We start from the raw sequence: 26,042 nt of genomic DNA on the forward strand, positions 1-26,042 counted from the left end.
ACCATATACCCAACCCAGCAGCCAGATCGCCAATGGTGCTGTCCATTCACCAACACCATAACCGGAACCAATGGGAAAAACATAAAATGGCCGACATCAAACTTACATCCGGCGTAGGCCTTTACCAGGCTTCCCCATTCTGAAGAAAGAGGTAAATTATATTCAGCACTACACAAAAATCTAGATTAAGTTGGTGCTAGTCATTTCTCTGGGTCTAGCCTCGCAACAATGTGACACAATTGGTGGACATCGAATGATGATCATGCAGACATAATCTCGTGATGATTGTGCAAAGTGAATTTAACATGTTTCAAGCGAATGTGCCCGTGTAAAGCTTGATGAAAAAGGTCAGCCTCATGAAGTCCGGACGTTATCAAATGTTGGTAACTTACACTAATGCGTCCTTCAACTTGTCAATCTTCATAAGTGCTAAATCTAACTCGTGCTTTGCCTTCCAAAGCTGTGTTTCACAAATAGGGTTTTTACACCTGTGGTGTCGTATCAACTCCGTCGTCTCCAGGACTGACTCCTGGAACGTCAGAGATTTCCCCATACTCTGAAAAGAGAAGGAAGTAATTTGATAATTACAGCAACAGAATCCTTCCTATATTTGTTTACCAGGTGTACTGTTCGATCAAAAGAAGTAGTAGACGTACATGTAACATTGGCTATTGCACTGACTTCAGTGTAACAGGCGGTCTGGGCGTCTTTACTGTAGACGAAACCCGTAAAAGGATAGAGAACAATAGCAACCAGTTGTACATTTCAGTGATTCTGTCTTCTGATCTTTTCGACTTGTATCCAGTTTTTGCAACCTAGCCACTCAGTCACCATGATTCTCATCACTACGCAAGCTGGCGCAACATCAGAGTGAAGCTATTCAGCACGATCTCAAACCAATTCTTTCTTTTACGCAAGTGTACGACTAGCCAACTGAAAGGTTATACTCTTTATGTTAGCATTCTGTTTGAGAGATGAACGAAAAGAGGGGGACATGTATGGAAAAGGACGTGGCAATCATAAGGTACAGATTTCGGATGGACCCAAACAGTGCCATCTTAGTCGAGAAAATCGCTCAAGATGAAAAATAGAGGATAACCACGACAATCAAAAACTTGTCAGAGAATTATTATCGGAGGAATCACATGAAAAAAGGTGTACCATTTACGGTGGTGAACAAAATGGCGAGCAAGGGTCAGAGATTGGGAAGAGAATGTAAGGGTACCATATAAAAGCCTTGGAAGATGTATATTTTGTTCCAAACCTGTTCTACCTATGACACTAGCTCTAAACCCACCGAATTCTAACTTTATATAATGCAGATAAATACAAGGAAAAATGGAACCTTTGCACCAAGCTTTAAATAACAGGCAAATCATTAGTATTCAAGAAGCTCTGTGTCAATTGGTTACAGTAATAGAGGACAAATCAAATGTCAATATCTACTACACAACTTGTATGTCATTTGCATGTTGATAAGGTATTCTGCAACAGAATACCTTATTGCATGCAAGTTTGAATATGTGATTCTCTTCACCAATATCGACAGAGCTTCACGACAGGTTTTGAACGCTGTTCTTGAGTCACCTCTCTATTATCATGATTATCATTATCTGGGCTTCCGCAACAACCCTGAAATGTAATGCTCAAGGCTAAAGAAAAGGTGAAAAACCATATCGGTATGCAATTTGCAACTAGGAACCTAAAAGCAACGATGAGAAAAGCTATGGTTACTATAGAGCAGTTCTACATGCGTATGGTTCCTCCTTATCAGCGAATGGCTACTTCTGAACCAAGCATCTATCCTACCTAGCGAAATTACATAAGTATGCCTGTATACTACTTGCAAGAAATTACAAAATTAAGCTTTGATTCTGTTCACACAATTCAAGAAAACTTACCAAACTAATTAATCCGCAGTACCCGCCTTTGTCCCACTTTCTTAATCGTGGTCGGACAAATTTGAAATATAAGTGTTCGAGTAACAATAACAAGACACCGAGTAACATTCCTCCAGCCAACAATATGAATGCACTGGTAAAGTTTTTTATTTCCAGCGGATGAGATTTGTCACCCTTTTCATCATTTCCCTTGCACGCTCCTCGCAACCAGAACTTCCGCAATCGTTCTAACGTCCCTGGAAGAGAGGCAAGCTGGTTAAGCATAAAGAATGAGCAACGAATTTGAAAGCCACAGTCAGAGTGACAAAAAAGCATTGCTGGTTTGTCAATAAGAGTGAGTGACTACCAGTCGCCCTCTATTTAATCACTTGTGTGCATCGTACGTGAGGGACTTCAGCAGATGCACGCAACCACTTCAGAGTGTCAAGTGTTGAGGCATTGGCATAAAACCTGTCTCACATGACAATGATAAGAACACATTAGGTTTGATCAAACTAATATCCACCTCTCAGGTTTTTTTAACAGTAATCAGTGCCAAACGAATCTCATCAACTGTCCGTGTTATGTTTTATTGGTTAAGATACATGTAAACTCTACTTACCGTCGTGTTGTAATTTCGTAAGTATAGAATTGACTTTGTTTATCCATTTTGAGCCCTTTGGGAATGCTACACCGTAACCCGTCATTGCATACCATTTGCCAACAGTTCGAAGTTTGCATTTCTCGTCGTGGGAAGCCTTGTATTGGAGCACGCTGGCATCGTATATAAAGGCATCTATCGTACTGGAAAGTATGATCGACAGATTTAGCTATCTTACTGGAAGGTATGATAAACTGAAGGTTTTGTTCACTGGAAAGTATCGTAGTTAAGTATTAACATACTTATATGTAGCTACGATATTGTGATGGAGAGCATGCGCAACAGATTTAGGCATCGTACTGTAAACCGAAAGCAAATAAAGGAACTTTTTCAAAATCGTAACACATGACATTAATGACATGAATATGACACGATCTCTCAATATTTGATAAACCGCAAATATGAAATCCCGGTACTGCCGAATATTGTTTGATAATGGAGTCAATGGCATAGTTGACGCTAAGCTTTGAAACAAATGGCAAAATCCTCTTTGACACTTACCCTCTTTTTGTCGCCAGGATCCCTTCATCTACTTTTGACTTATTATACTGCTTCATATAACTGTACATATCAGGGTAATTTTTCTTGAGGTTGATTTCTGTGCTACCATTTGGAACTGTGGCAAATTTGAATGGAGGTTTGAAAGAATATGGATTTTTGAGCTGAAACATAATTGTAAAATTATGGCTAATGGTGTGTCCTTGACGTTAAAAAACAAACACTCTTACTGTACATATCCTCTGTTGACAGGCCTTCCACAGCGATTTTAAGAATACACTTTGGCATATAGCTGCATTTCGGTTTGGAAAATCTGCACATTGGCACATTATTTGCTATACGGTGACCGAACATAAAGATATCATGATACGTGTTGAATCTCCACTTCAAATAAACCGACATATTGGAGATAGTCTTTCATATTTTTTGCTGATTGCACTCACCCTAATGTCCTGAATACCACTAAGGTCATAATATACCTCTTTGGCTATCATGAATGCTGCTAGGTTAGCCGTGTAGCTGGCGAGAAAGACTACTGCAAACAAGGCCCAGACGCTGGCCATGAACCGGCCGGACACTCCACGAGGGTTATCCGTATTCACCGACGCGGCAAACAGCATCGCCCAAATCAACCAGAAGGCTCGGAATAAGGAGAACCGATGGTCTGAAGCAAGAAACGCATAACGCTTTTTCCGAAGGAAGACATCGAATTTGATCATTTCTCTGCATTGTCTCTGTGACACAATGTTACAACAAGTCCTAGTTTCTGTAGCTGTAAGTGACCAGGAGTATCACTCCTCTGGACAGGATACTGGTCACTGCACGTAAGACTCAGTTAAAACTGAGTCTACTTTGATTACGTGAAGCTTGACCTCAAGTGATTTTGTATCTTGACATTAAGAAAAAATATACCAAGGTTGAACTTAATGTGAACTAGTTTCTAGCTTCTAAGCCACTTCATAGTTAACGTTGTAAGCAGAGAAATGAACAAATTTCAAACATTACGTGATATACAGGGAGATTGCAAAAGATTAGTTTTTTATTGATCAATTGTTGGCACCTTTGAGGTAAGGTGTCACATTTCGCCACTATAAGATGCAATAGAACTTAGACAGGTAAAGAGGTTGTTGGCGGCATTCATCAAAGGATTAACATTGAACGTTTTCAAGTTCAAGTCAGTGTTAAGTGTCGGGGATGATCACGAAAAACATTGTACACAATGTTTCTGTTCAACATGGTACACACGCTGCTGCCGAATGCAACAGTTCCTGGTAAGCCCGGCTGGCAACTTATCATGTTGAATAACATATTATCCATAATCTAAAATCATATCTGACGGACGACACACGCGAACAACACAATTGATGGCGACATCAGCAATACGATCATCTGCCTACTTGGAGAAATTATTTTTCCTGTCGCTCAGGCCGTCGCCCTTATTGCAGTCGTAGCTCCTGTTTTATTTTTTGTGACCAAGATGGAAGTCTGTGTCAGTGCGACAAGTGCCCTAATAATTGGCCTATATTCCAGCGGAAAGTCACCACAGAAAGAAATATTCATGTATTACTTACGAAATTAACGCAGTGATACGATCCATCATGATTTTGTCAGCGATCACAACATACAAATGTGGACTTTCGAGGGGCCCGTTGAATGAGTGTACAAACAACCACGGCAGCCATTTTTGTAATTACAAGTACGCTTTTACAGACTCCATTTGAATGCTATCGGTTTTTAGTGTAAATTATCCAACCTGTCTTACCAGAACAAAAAGGAGAGTATTCCTTAGGCAGGGCGATGAATTATCTTCGTGGTTATGAAACGCCAGTGTCATTTCATAGATCATGTCTAAAAGTCGGGAATGGTAAATTTCAAATTCAAAATCACATAACATACCGTATGTGATTGTAATGTTATGCGGCGATAAAATCCCATGAAATACTCTCCTTGTAGCATATTGAATAACAGTAAACAACTTGACCATCACCAATTAAGGATTAAAATACTGGGGATTCATGCGAATAAGGGCAAATAAGGCACAAAAACTGTGTTTGCACAACTATCACAAAATGTACGGATTTTAGTAATTCTTGCACCTTATTCACGAGATACCCAGTAAATCCACCCTATTCCCCATGCAAGGAAGGAGCACCAGATGTAATTTTGGTTGCCACTAAAATGTACTTAAACCCTGTTTCAAACATTGCCGTCATTATGGTATTTTACCTGAAGGCTAAATATCATACTCAAAGAGAAAAAAGATAATTTAAATTTTGGAATATATTCATAATGCATGCAAATATATCACATTATAATATAGATTTCTTCATGCATTACACCGCAAAATAAATATACCCAGAGTGCATCTGTTTTGAAATAAATATTTACCAAAGATGACATATAAGGCGATATTTAAATTTAAAAGTAAAATTAGAAAAGATTAATCGCATTTGACTAATTTTAAAATCCATATATGCTACTACATGTGTGTATGCACCAGTCTCTGCGACCACTTCAATTTTTTAACAGTCTACAGTTAAATGCCGTTCATTGTTCAACATTATTTGAATTATGGTCTAAAGTAAGTAAAAATTTAATTCTTAATTTGGATAGAGAAAATCATTGAATTTCTGTTGTTCTGATATGTTACCGGAATCTTTATATATTTTGTAATGTATATGCCTTCAACCCAATTTTATGTCATGTTATCACGTATGCTATGAAACAGTGAATCACATTAGTTGTTAACAGGCAAAAGAATCCATAATTTACTATTTTTATCCATCTCGGCATGCGAAACATAGACGTATGACGCAGACACAGAAAGGCACACATTCTGATGCGGCAGCCATTTTGTAAAAAGGACAACCCCGCGCCCATGAATCGGTCATAGTCTTGAGTGATTAGTCCATCATCAGGTTAACGGTATTCCTCAACTGGACCCAAAATATCAATGTGCCCTTCACCATGAGTACATTTCAAACGTTACCAACACCAAAGGTTTCCCGTATTACAAAATGTATTTAATTTGTTCAGAAAGAGTTCATGACAATAATGGTGTTTCTCTAAGCTTTGCTTTGCTCGAGAATGTTAGAAAAATACTAACGATATTCTGCCGCTTTTAAAACTATTAAGTCCTGATTCGTTCCTTATTATTTCAAACAGTTATTTAATTGACATTAGTGGCATTGAATTTTCAAAATAGTATCAAAAAGCATAGCAAATTTTTTGATTTGGATTCCGAAATCGGGTAATTTCAACTTTTAAATTTCCATTTGCAGTTTTACATTATCCTTCCTTTTCTATTTCTGAACACGAAAAATTTACCTCTTTTTACCTCTAATAGGGGTTCTGCCCTGGTCCATGGCATCTGGACTCAGCCAGTCAAAGATGAAGATGGCCGCTCCGGTAGCATGCACACTAAACACAAGAATTAAACACCATGACGGGTAATCGTAAGGCTCTGAAAGATAGGAAGCAGCCAGATAGAGGAAATAAATCGAAGTTCTGCATGACCGAAAATGTAATTGTGGCCGCGGAACAACTAGACGTTTGACCAGAGCCGTCCGAATTCAGATTCAATCGATTGTCGGATTAAGATAAAGTCTTGTCCGGAAACATTTCGAAAGATTTCGATTGTCGGATTTAGGCAAACAGAAGATTTGCCACCAGCATGTTCTATCAGGACATCACATTCGCCTGCTAGCTGTCACGTATGTACACTTGCATAGCAGATGTGGACAGTCGTTACTGGACATGAGCATTGTCAGATACAATACAATATCTCGGTTTACACTGAGAAACATGACAGCTGACGTCATATTCTCTCGAATGGTTGGATAGTGCTCGGTGCAGGACACACATGAACATGAAGAATGCATTACCGTGTAAGATGCGTGCCATTGCAAGCAAAAAACATTAAACAGTTGCCACATTCTGAGGTAATGCCCCGGTTAGTGCACGGCTACATTTCCCAAACTTTGTATAAATAAGCACATTGAAACCACTTCTGGAATGCTGTGATTCAAACGTTTGGCTGCTCCCGTGTTGGCCACGGATTAGGCATAATATATACTGATAATAATGAATAAGGCAGGATGGCGTTACCTGCTACGAAATACGTGCAAATAAACCCCATGAGGCATGATGTCATCAACATTGCCAATGGTATCAACCTTTTCGAAAAAAAGAATACACAAATGAGTGGAATATTTTCCGGCAACAAATTGATCCGAAATTTTACGTCGACATGAAACGCGACTAATACTACATGTAAGTGGTAATCTTCCGATAGTTTGGTGTTAGTACAGTGTATATACATTCTTGGTTTTTCACTTGATATACTTGGGCAAAGCTTAAGTTTGAAGACGAAGATTATAGAATGATTATTTCAGTGCATTAAGGCGACAGGAAAAGAAGACGGTGCGAAATGAGGATGCTAAGTATGTTAAGTATAAATTACAACGTCTATGCTTTAATCAGTGGCAGTATGGTGGCGCTTCAGTAAAAATTGATAGGAAAATCGGTAAAAATCAGGAAAGTGAATATAGTTAAAGAATGTTAACAGATTTGATCGTGCCTTAGCCAAACAGTTAGACGTATATATATAGTATCGGGAAGACTCTTCTACGTCACGTAACTAGGATTTCGAACTAAACTTTCGTAGAATGTAATTTCCTCGACCCAAATGCATCTCTATGTATTATCCTTTTCTCCGGTTTCGACCGACACGTTGATGACACCATGACCTCCAAGTCAAAACGACTGTTCGTCGCTCAGCAAAAAATGGCAAAACACCCAGGCAGACACGTACAACTAGTCCTACATACACATGGTGCAGTGATCGTATACAGAAACGTGCAAAGATGCACTTGCCCTCGAGGTCAAGGTCATGCCGAACTCAAAGAAAATGTAGTGAGCTACGTATTCCTATAAATTTCAATTTAAAACTATTTGCTACCATTTACTTTATTCGGTACAAATTACGAATTAAGTAAATCGCACTTTTTATCGAAAACTACTGGTACATTGTGCATTGGAAATGGAAATAGTTTATGAATCAGTTCAAACTCACTGGTGATTCAATTTTCATTATAAAGGGTTGACATATTTGCCAAAGTGAAGGCAATACGTAGCTCTGTCACAGTCATAGTGACGTCATTCATCAGAGCTGATGACAGACTATCCAAATATGCATGACGTCACATCTTTCTTTGCAAAAGCTGTATACGAAATCGCACAGTCATTGTGTCTGGTTACCTTTATTTTCCCTAATTCTAACCTCGGCCTGAGTGGCCCAACTGGCACTGATCAGTTCTGATATATACACTGCTGCGGACATTACACACATATACATCACCAAGATTAAAAGCCAAGTTCCTAAATCAAATGGCTCTGAAATTAGAGGGCACAGGATGAACTAAACAAAAGCTGAGATTCATCTCCACTCTGCCTGGGCCCTTCAGTTCTCTCCAGTGATTAAAATAGATCTCTCTGTAATCGAAGGTTACAACACCTACTAAGAATTGCTAACTTCCCGAACTACCCCGCTGCCTGAGTGTATCAAAACCATTCTATGTCGGGTTGAGCAAATCAAGACCATTTAAGAAATCTATTTGTCAAAATAGCTGGATTTCACAAGGAGGCACTGTCGACTGTGCAACTGTTGCCCTTTCTGAAGGAAACAATCCAGGAATGCTTATAGGCAGTTTTAAATAAGCCGGTGGAATACCTCTTCTTGATAAATCATATACCATCGGTGGGATCCTTGAAATTGCTTTGCATGTAAGCTGGCGTCCAGGCCAGATTACGGCACATTTCCACTATATCAATGAGTTGAGAATAAGGTTATCACTGAACTAATAGTATTTACTACGACTAGCCAGGCTGAATAAACAATGTGTCCCTTTAAACACATCTAACTACGGGACAAATCAGTGCAAAATGGCAGCAAAGTCTCTTTGTTGTAAATGATGCTCTATCAAGCACATTTCAAGCTTACAATTAGTGACCATTTTTGACAGTTATCACCCTGTTTTCCTCTAGTATCTAAATCCGGAAGAAGCGGACCCCTAAAAAACCAAAACATGAGATATTCAACCTACCTAGGAAAGCTGTCGGTGATATAGCACCATCTCTTATTGCTACTATAATAGTTATACCAGTTTCAAGAAAGGGGACGCTAAAATCGACCACTTCGCTCCTCTCCGGGTTGATTTTGAGTGACGTCATCACCATGTCACCCTTCCCATCCATCAAGGCTCTGGGAAGACCATTCCAATTACCGTCCTGGATAAAATGAAGGAATGGTGTCGTAAAAAATGCATTGTCCGTTTGAATCAAAGTCAAAAGCCTTTGTTGAATGGTGTTAATAATGAGACGTGAACAAAACACTCAGAGTGACTCTGAGTGTCAATACTAATTAGCTCAATCAATTCGGCCACCTCATTAACCCCATTCAACATAGGCCTTTGATCTTTATTGCCCTATTTTGGGAAGCCCTGGTATTTTTCATAAGTTTTCTAGAAATCCGATCTTTCAGGGAAGTCGGACAATGTCGGACTTTTGTCGGATAAATTAAGTTAGAGAAACCGTAAAGAAGTCGGAAAAAGCCTCCTACTAGTGTGTGGAGTTTCTTTTCTCACCTTGTCAGGGGCACCCCATATCTCGTCCTCGACCTCCGACAGCTGATACTCGAAGCCCATCTCCTCACTTAGGTGTCTCAGTAGATCGATACAGAAACCGGAGCAACATTTGTATAAGGAAGAATTGGATGTGGCGTTGGCAACACTGCAAAAAACAGTCAACAGTTTCATTATTTGAGAACATTTTTTTCATCTGCCAACGTTTAACGACAGAGCTTTTCTTGTATTTAAACTTGAGATTCCGAAGCATCTCAAAATGGTTACTTTGGACGAAGCATGACCAAGACCAAGCCATAAAAGCGAAATACTCAACCTCTTTCTTTTTTCTATTAACTCTGAGGTCTGCATTGAATGTGTGACTGTGCCTTTACACCATGATCTGCCGAAGACATACGGGAATGGCTATGTAAACTGAACTTTACGCCAAGGAAAGAAAATGAGATGGATACCTACCCTATTGTGGCATTTTGTGGTGCTACTCTACACAGTTTAGCTCTTAGGGCACACTTCCCCGTCACGTTGTCAGGATTATCATAAACAACGTACGGTGTTTCTTCTAGCGTCAACACCTTCAGATGATATTTGGCGGGCATCCAGTCAGGGGGCTTGGTCAACTGACCTGGCCACGTCACATCTTGCATATCGAGACCATCATCCTCCGACCAGTGACCAACCTGCAAACGGTAGACGTAATATTTCTAAGCAAAACCATAACCTCACATAAGTGTCCGGCAAATTCATGTATATTGTTCACGTTTTTTATCGTATATGTCAATGCGCGTGTCTGGGGCGTTTTTACTTCGAACTGTGTAGCATCCGACACAGCTGGGACGAGAACTTTGAAGGTATACGTATCAGTATCGCATCACTTACTAGCCCCCAATTGTGTCCCGACTTAAGGTTGACAATATCTAACTTGACGTTGCGTAACATGCCATCTTTAAAGAATGGTGTTTGTGTTCCCGGGGTGGTCGCATTCATCATATTTCTGAAAATACCAACATCGATATCTATTACCGAAAGGACTTTGTTTTGTGAAATCTCTTCACAGAATTATGAAATGTGTTTCATCGATTTGCACGTAGGTATCTGAAGTCATTTCCGGAGAATTATTTCTTTTTCCGTCCATTTGTATGTAGAAACGTAGGAATACAAAGTCATGGTTCTTTTACTGTTACTTTCTAATACTTTTATATATCAAATCTAGAAAAATGAGACTTTGATACGTACTCATAGAGCACTCGTCCATTTTGCCAAGGTTTTATAGCTGTCATGTTACATGTGATATTTGGACCGAACTCAGCACTCGGATCGAAGTCGAAGTCCTTAGTGTAGAGAGCGACACCCCTCGTGAAGACTTCGCCAGCCAATTCAGCCATCTTCATCCCAACGCATAAACTCGTGCCAAAACTGATGCCTGGAATAAATGAATACAGACTAATATAGCGTTCCTGGCGAACTAACAGCTGTTTCCAGATACTACTGCTGATAACGATGATAATGTTGATGATGATGATGACGATGAAGCAGCAGATGTCGATCGTGACGATGTTTATGCTGACGATTACGACGGTGATAATGACGACGATGAAAAAGGCGATGATTCGAACGATGATGGCAATAACGTTGATGACGACGTTCTTTATAACACAAAGGAGGAGAGCACTAGAGCTTTACATCTAGGTAATCGATTATCATTGAAACCGTGCGGTGCCAACTGCTTATGACCATACATGTAATTAGTTAACTGAGAGAATCACAAGACTTAGGTCTATATTTGAGCATCGTGACTCACCTAAAATGCCTAGAGGGTAGTGCGTCTGTTGGCCTTGGTATTCCTTGATATCAGTCGTGTCACCCGCACTGCAATCCTCGTCAGTCTCCTTGTCTGCAGTCACAGCCACCACGGATTTAGTTACAATCCACATGTATTCCTTGGTTGTCAGGCCTAATTCAGTCGCCACCACGAAGATTTTGTCGGCTTCATCACTGGAATAAGCAATCAATTGCACTGTTTGGTTCTAACACTTAATGTAAGCGAGACGATTCTACTTATTTCAAGTGCCGAACGAGCTGGAAGTCTACAACAGCACTGAATTTACAAATATTGATTAATTGCCAAAGATATATAGAAAGACGAAATTGCGAAGTGCACGACTTACTGCGACGCAAACATAGATATGATTCTTGTATCACTAGCTTTTATCTTCATGAGGTTTTTTTTTATGTTCGAGGGGTCTGTATTCATCAGCGTGACCACTTCTAGGATTTCGTTTCTGCAACAAAGACGGTGGAATATGGTTACTACAAGTAAACGATGCTTGAGTTGCATGGGTAGGGCTTGCAGTAAGAGAACGAGAGAAAGCGGAAGACCTAAAACGAAGGGTGACGGAATCTGGAGAGTGACATCTACACGTAAATCATAAGGATACTTTCTGTAGGTGTATCCCACCCATATCCAAGCATTTTGATTGAATCCCTGACGAAATTCAGTGCCTTTAACGAGGTTCGAATGTATATATCTGTATCATTAGAATCCTGCTTACATGTCTGTGGAGTCCTCTACCCTTGTCCGCATGGTGTTGATGAATTGGTCGTGGCCGACGCGGTTGGTTACAATGATAGAGAAGGCCTTCCATTTGTATCGTTGGAAAATACTCAGCATAGCCAGCGCTTGATGACTCATGGACGGAGAGATCTCGACTACCAAGGAATCCTCATCATCCTGCAAATACAGAGGGGATTTTGGCGTTAATTATTGTGTCAAATGAGAGTAAGAGACCATTTTTCATGCTTAAATAAGAATGGAGAAGAACTTATGTATCATACCATCGAAATATTGCCTTAATCACCAAGAAAATAGTGCCATGATCCTTTTCCCTCATCTAGAAAATCTCACGAACTTGTAGAAGACATGGCGCCCATCACCAGCGTACTACGTATGTACAGAATCCGGAATGCACGAATGCTCTGTGACGCCATGCAGGGAATTGAAATGGCCCCGAAAATATATAATAAATTGGCGTAAAAGACGTTCATAGTACACAAGTCCTTGACTACTAAAGCCAACAAACGCCACCAAAGCCTCATTCGTTGAAGGGAGACCAACGGATACAATTCTGTAAAGCTGCCCATATCGTAGCTGATGCTCTATTTCTTCTGCTGAGAATGCAGAGCAATGGTTTAGGAGTTTTAGCAATGGCGACGCTGCATGTCTCACCAATGAAGCCATACCTGTCACTTGGTGGTAAATCACCGCTAACTTACTGGAAAGAAGAACGCTGGGAGTCTGAGCATAGGTGAATGATCAATCAAGAAGGAATGCACCAAGCGCAGGTACCTATTATTAACACTCTTCAACAAGATGTTAAAAGTCATTGTTTGAAATTAGCTACAGATTTGTTGCTGTTTTGAAATCGTGGGTTACGGCAGGATTGTTCTCAGTCGTTTCCAGACGCCAGAATACCCTAGTACAGACCATTCAGGACATGATGATGTTCTCGAAGATGTCAAGGTTTTACCATGATAAGTTGAGACTTAACCGAGGAGTGTAAAAGTTCGGTTGTCATCAGGAAACTACAACTTTCCTAAAAGAAGCTGTCCCCCAAACCCCGATGAAGGGGTTATAAGCGGTCAAAGTCAGGATTTTCGCCCAAGAATTGACAGAATCACTGAATTATTAATTAGGCTTCCACGTTGTTCTCCAGTTTATACTTGATGACACCTCGAGTTGTTCGGTCATCGGCCACTTGTTTTAGGCTGTCTGCAAATTAAGACATCATTAGCACGTTTTGGTGATTCCATTTGGTCAACTGTGGGTATGAATTTCTCCTGAGAGTGTAACGCACTGACAATATATGGCATATCACGTCTTGAAGTCAAAGGAAATGCTACTACTGCTTCACGATCTGTTGACCTACCTATGGTTCCATATTCTTTAGACTAGACATAGCTCGCATCATGAGCAAGTCATGTTAAGACGGGCTGACTTGGACACAACACTGCATGTAAGAGGTACGAGTAGTTGCAGTTCAGAAATTCGTCACCGGTATCTTTGTGGCGATAAGCAGCGTATGCTTAAAACATACTTTCTCCTGTGATAACAGATGGTTTATCTACCTTAAAGTATTTGCATCTCGAAGAGCATGTGATATTTTGAAGCTTCCACACCAAGACCACGTAGTTTGTGAGTACAGAACAGAAGTATTGGCTTGAGTTGTACAGCTTTCCTGTTCAGAACCAACAACTCGCAAGGAGCCAATGGCATAGATGTCATCAAGCACTTTTGTAACAAATTTTCCAAACGGGCCAGTAATGCCAGGGCATAGATGTCTACAGAAGAAGACGAAATCCAAATCCAGAAAAGACAGACAGCGTTTCGTTAAACAGCCAGGAGGACTTTGGTCAGGTAGCTGGTGATCCAATCGGTGGTCGGTAGGCATGCACAATCAAGAAAGTTGGCCTTGTGAGTGATAGAAATATTCTTCGTACAAGCGTGGATAGTTGTCTTATACTTCGAGTTACTCTTGCCAACTTCCCCACGCTCTACCCTAAAATCTCCCTTTAATTCGTTGCCAATTTCAAAGCACCCATACGCATCGATCGAGCCATTCCATCGCCAATCAAATACCGACTTTCACTGTCGTTCCCCATTCCAATCCAGAAATATGATTAATTGTGACAAATTCAATGTGAAGTACCGCTTGAGACATGAATGAAAATTTCATTGACATCTCAAACATAACCTTGGTTAAGCCTAATGAGATCTGACTAGTTGCATTATGTCGTTTTAACGTTGAATTAGAAGCATCCTCGACTCTCTGAAAGATTACAAAATAAAACTCAACTCAGCCTTTGAAGTTTAACGTTTTAAAGATAATTTCAGCTTCTGAAATCGATATAATCAAGTTTTGCATTTACAAATCGGACAACAGTTTGAAATATCGAAGCAATGACCTTAATCACCATTTCTCAATTTGCCTGAGGAAGAGTCATGGTTTTATCATGCAATATTAAGTTAAATTATTCAAAATTACCCACTGCAGCAGTTGGTGACTTTTGATGACGCGGTGGCTTGCAACCAACCGCGCTGGCGGGTAATCTGCATTACCAAATACTGAGCTGGGCCTGAACTTAATATTTTCGAGGTGGCATCTCCAGCTTTAAAAACATTGAATGCTTAAAACCTGACCCGTCTTGATAAGAGGCACTTCACAGCGAATGCATTCGCTTGGTAAGTTCGCTCACCCAGGAAGATGAACTTCTATCAAATTATGCAAAGCCTGTCAACTGCCTGGCTTGGAAAAAAAGGATAGCCACCTGTGATCCAAACATTACAATATAGATATGAAGAACTTTTAAGACTTGGCCGCAAGGTCATCTTTATTTTCTTATTAAGACCTTAACCGTTACATGTCATGATCCTCCGCCTTGAGAAGAACCACGTCCTTGATCCGATTAGCCGGTGAATCTTTGTAAATGACTGAAGGCATTTGCGTTAAGTTTCAGCGTGTAACACACACTAGGAGAAAGCTTTTTCCAACTTCTTAACGTTTTTATCTAACCTTTCCCTGATTAATCCGACAGAAGTCCGACATTGTTCGACTTTTCCCGGAAAGGTCGGATTTCTAAAAAACCTGTGAAAAATACCAGGGCTTCCCAAAATAGGGCAATAAAGATCAATCAGGTGTGAACCAAACACTCAGAGTGACTCTAAGTGTGAATCCTAATTAGCTCACTCAATTAAGGCTCCTAAGTGTTTGACTCACACCTCATTTTACCTAATCAACTGAAGCCTACCCTATTTTGGGAAGCCCTAGTATTTCTCACAGGTTTTCTCCAGAAGTTTCCTCGAAGGACGAATTGAGTGGTATCACAGATAATATCAGACTGCAAGAAAATAATCGAGCGTAAAATAATCTACTCCTAAGTGGGAGACTACACAATAATTATACTGTGATTATACCCTTACATGATGCTTCAGCAGATAGTTGATAAAACTCGTCATCAAAACACGCGAAGAATCAATTAGAGATCGTGATTCTGGGAAATCTCTAGAATGAGCCAGGATTATGTGAAATGGGAAAGACACGGGTGACCGCAGTGTCAACAAAAGGAAAGCTCACCCAGCACAGAATAAATAGCATTTCATCATAACAGATTGTATTCGCATGGAAACTCAATCCATACGGTTTAACACAAATCCTGACCACTTAAGCACATTTTATACCCAATAAATCAGCTATTCCTGTTCGTTTTACAGAAAATTTACCAATTTCTTTGAAGTAAAAACTGTATAATCTTATCAACTTAAGCCCGCGAAATTAATCTGATTTTCAGCCTGATGAAGACCGTCTTTCCGCTACTACTCATGTCCTTGGGGAGACCTGATTGCTGTATCAGAAATCTGAACAGGATTTCTCATTTTCCCTGCAATTCCAAAACAGTATCGCTTCCCGATTGGGAATTCGCAAGTCATTCGCTTGAGATACTTTTATTCAATTCCCAACTCAAAATGTCACATCTCCAAAGTGTAACACGATTTGAGTTATCGGTGCGTGCAGGTTCAGCAAGTGTAAAAAAATGCTGGATGTAATCACATATCATGACTTTTTGTCGAGATGTGTACCAAGTAGTCATGTACTTCCCGCAAGAAACGCAATGGCGATTTCTCTCAAAATCACCCGTTAAAGTACATTATGCATGCGTAATCCCGTTTTTCTTGAGTCTCCTTTTTTGGAATGCTCGTCTTAAAAAAATACGCAATCGAAATGACACGAGACCGTTAGCATAAAGGTCATGCCCAAGGCAAGAGTCGGGGCAAATGTATTAAACTGGAAACCAAATAAAACGATTAGGTTTTTTGGCATCACAGGTAGACGTACACAAAATAAAAATGCGAGTTGTGTTCCCATCCATCTCAGTTATCAGATACCCTGTAGGTCATGTTGTATGGAAATTGCTGGCGACGCTATGAACGAGGCCGAGTGAAGAAACTCCGAACGGATCGACTGACCGTGATGGTTGTGAGCCAGCCACTCATTGACGGATAACATTTCTTCGCGGATGGTTGCCCCTTGCAATCATCTGAACTGTGAATGAAGTTTATGAGGTTGTCGATAACACTGGGGACACGCCAGATGCCATTCATGAGCGATGCTGTAGGTGCAGTAGGTGTAGGCTATGGTTATTTGGCAGGATTTTGTGTCGAAGGTTGCAGTGTAAAAAGAACCGAAACCTTTATCCTTTCAACTTGCTGGATCACCGAACGACGACAGCATTATCGGTTTCTTGTGATCCGAGTTGGCACTGACATGACTGGCATAACTGATGGCCTTTCGGCTATGTATACAGCCATACAGCATGTTCATCGCAATGTTCTTGCCTGTCTGTGGATGCAGGGAACATATCTAACAATGTTCCAAAGGAGAAGATAACGATCCCTGCACCACCTGGTTACCAGATAAGTGCAGTTCATCTTACAGTTATCAAAATTTAATTAGACCTTGATTTCTATTGAAATGTATCTGTCTAACATCCACCTGTAACAACACTTGCTATTAGAACGAATGAGAAGGTATCCTTTTGTTCACCTCGGCATATTTTCTTTTGAGAAAGTGCCAGGCTGAACGGGGGGCTTCACATCCCCTATACTTGGCAACGATAAACTTATCGTAGCAGGATGATCGAAAACAGTTCAGCCCATGTATAAAAAAACAAACTTCTCGATAAATATTGTGGAACCGGGTGCAAAATGCCCCCGGAAGCGATTCGGAATATTACACGTTGTTATTGTTCATGACACTTGGGCGCTTACGGCAGACTATGATCATCACTACGACTTGGCAAAATCGAAACTTGACCGACACCAAATGCTGCCTTGTCCAAGACCATCTGATCAACCGTCCCAAATTGAATGGCATACGAAAGAACAAATTAATCAGATGTCAATAGCGACGTCTTATTGATTTGTCCTCGAGAGATGCCGAATATTTATCTGGTATCTATGAAAGAGATCGTTTTCTGATGGGTTTGAATAAGCGGTTATCGATTTACGTTTAACGTTGCTCCTTTTATCTTCGACCCTAATCGAATGATTTTCTGTTACAGTTACTTTAAAAGCACCCAGTAACCTGGGGAATTGCTATGGTACGATATAGCTTACATATCACTGGTGGAAGGCGAAAACGTGTCACTATTTCACTTCAAATGGATCTGCGATGTATTTTCCGAATCATGCAAAGCAAGTATTAATTGAAGATAATTTTGGACTTCGATGAAAACATTTCGTTCAACTGCTGCGTTTGCTGTGAGAAAGCCTGAATAGTTCGAATGCCTTTTTCTGGTGAAATATACAGTGTCTTATGAAGGGTACACCACAGCAGCTTGTTACACGAATAATCGTCTTCCTTAGCCTGAAGTTCAATTGTTCAATTTGTGCTCACGATATGGCTTGGCAGCTGCATTGTCCTCTTGTTATTTATACACGAATTAACATGGAGAAGAAGCAGTGAAAGTAATTTGGGTAATTGCTTTCCCAACTCAATGTTCATTTAGTATTTAGATGATTACTACGAACGTACCAGCATCGAGGTAATGGTACTTTCTGAGAATGACAAGAAAGAAGATTGTGGAAAAAGTATATTATGTGTATGAATTAAATATACTGCATCTGCAATGTATGCCGTTTATTACCTTAAAAAGCATACCTGCTCAGTTGATTTCCGACCGATAAGGAAAAAAAGGAACCCACAAGCAGTCAAGTCTAGGCAGGGAAATGTGATGCTAGAGCAAAGTAACAAGCCAGGTATAATGAATGTGTCTACGCCCTTGGCGATTGAAGTAAATAGAAGCCATAGTAGTGTAATAACAGGCTATGTTTAGTGTCGAAGAAGCTTGGCAATAGAACCGAATCCATCCCTTGATAGAACTTGCCGGACTGGGCAATCACTAGCACGGACGGCTAGTTCCCGCCCAGGGCAATCTGGTACGATCAGCATACTGCAATCAGTGGAAATCAGCAAGATTATTCCCATGTTATCGACGGGCCATTTGTGAGAAGGCTCTAAGAGACCAATATTCTAATCAGGACGATAGCCGAGGACTGATGGATGCTATGTAGGCCAGCGTCTTATCTGATCACTGTTCAATGTCATAAAGCCAATGAATGAGTGAGGGCCACTTGGCTCCTCCTGATGTTCTTGTAGTGTTCAGGACGAGGAAAGTTCCTTTTGACATTCTAATAGTGGTCAGGACGAGGTGAAGATCATTTGAATTCTGCATCAAAATAAAATAACGGCTAGCCCAACATGGTCAGGTAACAAAGACATTGCATATCAGTAGGCCTATCCACCGACCTGTGCTAATCATCAATCACACAAACATTGTCTCTGATCATTGCAGCTGGACTACGCTGATGGGACGTGCAAGTCTGTCTATTCCCTAACGCCACAAGCTACCGGCTGTGGGTGAGATTAACTCCACGTTAGTTCATTAGACAACACGTCATTACCGGCATAATCAGGTTAGAGGCTTCCGAGGCGACTTGGTTGTCAGAACCCGTCGCCTCCAATACTGCGCTGTGGTGATGAAGTCTGAGGGTTCAGCAAACATTGCTGACTTTAAGCGACTTCTCAATAAGAAATGAGCCAAAACTTTCATTTATCGCTATTTTTCCTGATGGCAGTGTATACATCACGCGAAGACAAGGTAAACAAACTAAAATATGTTTTCGCGTATTCCGTCACTGTGTTTATCGTCGTCTTTGTAACTTATAGAATCATAAGTTATCACAAAATGCATATCACGATGTGTTTGCATTTACTTATCTTGTTTCCCCTACAGAGTCTCACTATCCCTGCCATGAACGCAGTACAACCGCCTCTCTTACTCAGATGTAATTAGCAGAATCAGCGATGATTAATGCAGATTAAATCACGAAGCACTCATTTCACCACCATTAAGCTGAAGATAACTGCAACTCGCGGCTATGACCGTAAAGTAATTGTGGAAAAATAAACCCCACATGCTAAGTACGCACCATGTTAGCACTTGGAGTGTCGATCACTCGCAAAAAACTCATTCTATGAGACGATATACGGTTATGTAGTAGCGACATTTTTCTCATTTTTTGGGTCCTTTTCCTGAACTCCCACCAGCAAGTAGACGCAATAACAAACGTAATGGAATTAGGCAAGACTCTTCAGATTTGCAGTTGAAAAAAAAGAAAAGATGAAAATGCCACGTCTATCAAAATGCCATGAACCGAGTTTGACAACCACATATTACGGCATGTTCGTCTTCAGAGATGTGCATCCACATGGTTGAATTACCAAGAAATATCTCCAAACCAGCTGTAAAGTGCGTTGTCGAATGTGCAATCACCCTGATCAAAAATCGCAGCATCACTGTCATATTTTCATCAGGGTGATTTTCTGGTACATGTATATATTTCATGAGAAGTAAAATGTGATACATGTACATGTATATACTTCAGTGAGTGAACTCTATTTAATTAGTGAACTAAATGTAGTATTCACAAAAGGGTCACTCTGAGTGGTTGGTTCAAACATCATTAAACCCATCCAGCCTTTGATTTTTTTTGCCTTTTTTAGGAAGCCCTAGTGTTTTTCACAGGGTTTTTAGAAATCTGACCTTTCAGGGAAAAGTCGGAAAATGTCTCACTTAACGTAAATTTTCGTATTTTGACAAGAAAATTCTATTCATCATCAGCGCAAACCCCGATTGGAAGGTAAGTCAAGTCGACACGATGTAATATTTTTACACCCAAACCGAACCAGAATGTCTGAACCATCTGCTGTTGGCTTTAAAACAGCTTTACTTATTAAAAAACTTTGCTCTGCTTGTTTGAAAATACCATCACACGCCTCTTCAGTGTAGCAACTCACCCCCTCTGGGGTTATCAATGTCGTGTGTTTCTTGTGGGTATATCAGGTTCATGTACATTGATATATATTGTCTCCATGCCTTTATTTTTTAAGGCAAAGGCATGATATACCGAAGACGTGATTGAAAAACGTCGCACTTGATGTTTGTCCTTTGTAGAGATATCAGGTGTCTTTCTGGCAAAGTGTCTGGTGGGAATTGAACAGCATTATAAAGTAACTAGTCGATAGTGGTAGCATGGAGTGGCGAGAGCGGATTACCAGTGAAAAAAGAGGTAATATCGCCAATAGGTGAAAAGTCAGAGTCAGCCGTTAGCCTTGTGTTTTTGTTCATGACATAATTGCTAAATGAAATGATAGCACAACAGTTTCAGATTAAAGTAAAGCGTGACAAATGGGAATATGGTTTTAATAAGTTGACACCCCAGAGCCGTTTGTGCTGTGGAACGATGTATTACCGCTGGTGTATCTGAATACCATCTCTAAGTGCACCGTCGAGTTATTTGACTTCGGTCTCATGTGTCCTTTCAACGGCTTACTAAGTTACATTGCTTCCAATGAGATGATATTTTATCCAGGATCCATTTGGAGGTACAAAAGCATGTCTAGACACATCATCATGTACCCAGAATTAGACAGATTGGTGTTTTAGTCTATAAATACACCAATGGCATTATTCAAGGCATTAGTGACACATCAGTAACACAGATTACTGGCAGTTCGCGTGCAACTATACATTATTCTCATTGTGACGGACAACTCTGATCTGATGTTTGTTTGCTGATATGTTACTTAGCGGTCATGACTGTACCAACATAATGGCCAAATCATGCGAATAAACCATGGCATACCATACATGGTATATCATTATGGCCATATCTGAAACTGAGCAAATAGTTTTGCACTTATAGGTTGGCGACCAGTAAACATAAGAGCTCCTTGGCAATATTCTTGCTGACGGTCGAATGGACGCCAACATATGTCATAAATATGAGCAGTAATTACTAAACATATCGAATTAGTAATTAGTTTAGTGCCGGTTTAAAAGCTAAATTTACATGGCCAACACCCGTGAGAGAAGAAACAAACTTGTTACATAGCATCTACATGTAGTTCAACAAATTTCGGAGAATTAAACTTCAGGAGACTGCAACCAAGATTAAGATGTGTTTGCGGCGTTGTAGAGACCCCAACAATTCTTCTACACGACATCAACAAGGCGATACGAAGTTTTGAGGACCATCACACCGAAAGGAAATATTCGGCATAGGATAAACGTCAGTTCAAGTTGCTGTAAACTAGTTGATATCGGGTTAAGTGCTTCTCAGTATGTCTTCTCAAAGTATTCCAATGAGACTTATGTTATCACATAATAAGCAGTGCAACGGGGAAGCTGAAGACGTCCAATTATGGCATCACTTCAAAACATAGACCACTTTATATCATACTCCGGTGACAAAATATTTGAAAAGGTGCATATTGATTGGCCGAAAATTCAAAATAATAGATTATCACCCTCAACAATCTAAGTTTTTTAACGACGTTCAGGCCAGCAATGATACTTAGGCAACTCAGTTGGCAAGTGACCCAAGACACTTATATGTAGGTCAATATATGATGAGATGCGATATCGTTTTACACATTTCTGTAAAAAGGAGACAGCACAAGAACCCTTAAGGAAATGAGAACGAGAAGTAATAGTTCACCCCAACAGGAGAGTTTCGGGTTGAAGCTTCGTGGACAACAGTATGTCAAGACAAAGAATACCAGTCCTTGGGTCGGTATTTCTTGAAAACCAACCATTTAGTAAAACCAACCGCCTTAAGGTAAAGATGTTCGAGAGGATGTGAGACATCAAGTTATAGCTTTGGAATAGCAAGTGTTGCTTAGCAATGAAACAGTGACGGCAAATACACCAATTTATCTTACATGCATATCTACAAAAGGTTGGCCAGTCTTTAATCGTTTGTTACTGCTGTACCACCATATTACCATGGATACTAACTTGTGCTCACCTTATTAGCTTGGAGGAAATTTCGTGTAGGAATCCATGATGAAAATGTGTTTTGCCAACGATTCTACAGCGACAGCAACGCACCTTTTATGAAAAAGTAATGTTATCACTTGACTACCCATGTTTTTGTCGGCAGTAAGACTGCTGTTACTCTCACTTTTACTACTCAACCACAAAGCAATCCTAGTTCGTTCTCAGAGAATTTAGGTTGATTTCTCGAATTCGAATTCTCCAGTTCGATTTGATAATGCGAAGTTGTTTCTGAATCACGTTCGCCCGAAAATTCATCTCAAACACTAACAATGTAGAAGGAATCACAAATCGCCAATTCAACAATATATATACGCAGGAAATTGTCTTTACTCCTATCATCCCCAAAGCACATAATGTCCTTATTGGCCATTTTTTCGGACATTTTATTCACAACAAATACTCTTTCGAGTTTTGCTCCAACGGCATAAATGTAATCAAGTACGTTTAGATTATTTCAAGAGGTTCACTGATTTGAGCCGTAAAAAAGCATCAGGCTACTAACAGGAACACAGAGGTAATTTCACCAATTTCCTACCAGACCTTCCCCTCGTTCTCCCGCTGATTAGGCCAGATTCTGCAAGCAATACTTCACACATACGTGTGTGTACATTATTGTTTTAGCCTCTGTGCTGAATGATGAGGACATCAGTTAGATGTGATGTATGGACCAATTACCTCTTTTTCATCACCTGCATTCCTGAGCTACTAGTAAAGCATCCTCGAACAAGAACTGGCAAACAACTCTCGATGGCACCCGTCCTTATACAACAAGTCATGATGATTTATAAGTTCGAACCATTATAGTTAATGTTGATGCAGGAGAGGACATGAAAATTTTAAAGCAAAGATGTCATACACATATATATTATCAAAATCTAACATTGTTATAGCCAATATTACTGCATGTCATACAGAGGCAATGGGCAGGAGGCAGTTGGGTTTTAGATTATCGAGTGTCACGGAGTCGCTGACGATATATATCTGGAACGCCGGCACTATTCACGCTTGCACGATGAATATCGAGTAAAACTAGACCGAGCTTTACTCAGAAGTTGTCTGGAGACCACAGCTGAATCCGTTATGTCCTTTTAACATTCCTCCTACATGTTCTTTGCAGCTCATTCAGACATGACTATGTCCCTCATAACCCTGGTCGTCGTTTCAGGTTCCTCCCTTGATCCCCACAACTTCGTTTCCATGGATGCACCATTCTACCATAGCCTTAACAATAGCCTTAACTCGCCCCAAAATCTTCATCATTCTAAAAGGGATCACTTAGTTCTTTAGCACTCACCCAAATCATTACAAGCTTACACCATCAACCTCAAAGTGAAGTATAAATGAACTGACAGATGTATCACAGATAAGCCTGAAACCTTTCTCCTTCCAATTGGATCTGCTCAATCTCTTTCTGTCAAGTTCAAACTGGAACGCATGATAAAGGAATGGGATCTTGACGCGGTGATTGTAGAATAAATATGATGTCGTCCATACGTCAATAAGAAAGGCTAAATGATGAATCACCTTTGCTGGTCCATATCATTGCCTTCTGTTTGCCGTGTGTAGGTTAGGGATGGTTTCCGTTAATGGTTGGTGATCGAGTTGACGGATACAACAGACAAGGTCGATGGATGAAGTAAAGGGATGTGTCAATGGAGAGGTTCTTCACCGTAATGCCACACGTAGGCCACTACACACCGCAGTGTGGCATCGCACGAACATGGTCTACTCCTAATGCATTATCGATGTTATGCAAAAAGACGTTGGAATGCATTCTGTGTACATCGGTTGTTCCAGGAATGCATTCTGTGTACATCGGTTGTTCCAGGAATGCATTCTGTGTACATCGGTTGTTCCAGGAATGCATTCTGTGTACATCGGTTGTTCCAGGAATGCATTCTGTGTACATCGGTTGTTCCAGGAATGCATTCTGTGTACATCGGTTGTTCCAAGAAGCAGTTGATAAATACCAGCGTGAATGTCACGACAGGTGTTTGGAGTGTTAACCCAGATGATAGATTTCATGCAGAAATTGAACAAATGCCTAACAAGCAGAAGATAATTTACATTGTTGAGCATTCATAATGTGAGAGAAATCTTAAATGACCCGAAATCTACGTGTTCTGTTTGTTGGGTGAACGGTACCTGGCTTTCATTGTGAACCCATGACTAGAAACATGATCAACGCTATCAAATAGCAAAGCAAAGTACAGGCCAATAACCTAACAGGTGTTGTGATGTGCTGTGTAGGCCCAGACATATAACTTAGCATGTAATACCGATTAGCCTTGCTAAACTGTAAATACACGACTCAGGATGTGCAAGTATTTTGGCATGCCTTACGTTGCTTGTCGGCAAAAGATGAATTATCTGTGGAGGAGAAGATACACGACAACATTCACCTGCACACTGTATCAGTAGGTGAACTCAGTTACAACGGGAAACAACTCAAGTTGGTTTTCAGAAGGTAACTGGTAGTTCGGTTGAAGGTTCTCAGTGTTTGGTTCACACCTCATTAACCCCATTCAACACAGGATTTTGATCTTTATTGCCCTATTTTGGGAAACCCTGGTTTTTTTCACATGTTTTCTAGAAATCCGACCTTTCAGGGAAAAGTCGGACGATGTCGGACTTTTGTCGGATAAATCAGGAAATGGTTACGGAAAACGTTATGAAGGTGGAGAGAGCCTCCTACTAGTGTATTATAATGTAAGCCCTCAATGCATACAGGACGGATATGCAGCAGCGCTTTCTTGCATACTGACCTGCTGAACTCGTTTTTTTGATGAAATTGGGTACATAACTGGCCATTCACCTTCTACATGGCACCAACATCTACCACGTTCATAAAAAGCTAAGGTAAGCATTAAGATGCTGGCGGTGGGATGATTAAGAGGAAGCCCGATCAAATCATGCAGGTGAGTCTATGATTATGGCCCCGAGAGCAAACACTGCAGGGCATCAATTACAACAGGGAGGGGTTGAGGCAAACATCGCAGGTGCCTATTATAGCAAGAGCCGCACTTGATGCTTCGTGCATTTTTAAAATCGTTTTCTTTCTCGACTCATGTAGAGGTACACTGTACGTGACAGCGTTCAACAAGCTTTTCAATAGTTTATGCTTGAAAAGATCTTGCTGCAACTCGGCATCGGTTTTCATAAAGATAGAATAAATATTGGACATGCTGGAACCTTAGAGGACTCTTTGAAACATCTTTCTTCCACGTTGATTTCTGTCAGTTATTGCCGTGTAATTGGCAAACATGTATAAAGCTTTTGATATTGGCGATATGGTAACGGAACGAATATAAATGACATATATTTCACCGTTTTAATCTTGGTAATGGTAATTGTAGGTTGTTGCTGGACACGATGTTAGTTAGTCCATTCCTGCTAGACAGAAAGGAA

General features: G+C 40.4%; 1 protein-coding gene across 5 annotated transcripts in view; it reads right to left on the minus strand.

The window, feature by feature from the left end:
* The window catches only part of LOC135495238 (glutamate receptor ionotropic, NMDA 2B-like), a 59,351-nt gene that overhangs the window by 7,263 nt on the left and 26,046 nt on the right, over positions 1-26,042 (minus strand). For 4 of the 5 annotated variants that reach the window (XM_064783706.1, XM_064783700.1, XM_064783712.1 and 1 more), the window contains exons 3-17: positions 12,230-12,408; positions 11,846-11,959; positions 11,479-11,672; positions 10,914-11,100; positions 10,557-10,671; positions 10,137-10,357; positions 9,684-9,828; positions 9,144-9,327; positions 6,377-6,502; positions 3,483-3,703; positions 3,043-3,203; positions 2,503-2,684; positions 1,902-2,137; positions 393-556; positions 107-139 (exon numbers count right to left, since the gene is read on the minus strand). In XM_064783706.1, the coding sequence (XP_064639776.1) occupies positions 107-139; positions 393-556; positions 1,902-2,137; positions 2,503-2,684; positions 3,043-3,203; positions 3,483-3,703; positions 6,377-6,502; positions 9,144-9,327; positions 9,684-9,828; positions 10,137-10,357; positions 10,557-10,671; positions 10,914-11,100; positions 11,479-11,672; positions 11,846-11,959; positions 12,230-12,408 (2,462 nt within the window). The remainder of the gene's footprint in view (positions 1-106; positions 140-392; positions 557-1,901; positions 2,138-2,502; positions 2,685-3,042; positions 3,204-3,482; positions 3,704-6,376; positions 6,503-9,143; positions 9,328-9,683; positions 9,829-10,136; positions 10,358-10,556; positions 10,672-10,913; positions 11,101-11,478; positions 11,673-11,845; positions 11,960-12,229; positions 12,409-26,042) is intronic. The other variant, XM_064783725.1, reaches the window with a different exon arrangement.

The sequence above is a fragment of the Lineus longissimus genome, chromosome 1 (assembly GCF_910592395.1).
Source record: "Lineus longissimus chromosome 1, tnLinLong1.2, whole genome shotgun sequence".
Classification (NCBI taxonomy): domain Eukaryota; kingdom Metazoa; phylum Nemertea; class Pilidiophora; order Heteronemertea; family Lineidae; genus Lineus; species Lineus longissimus.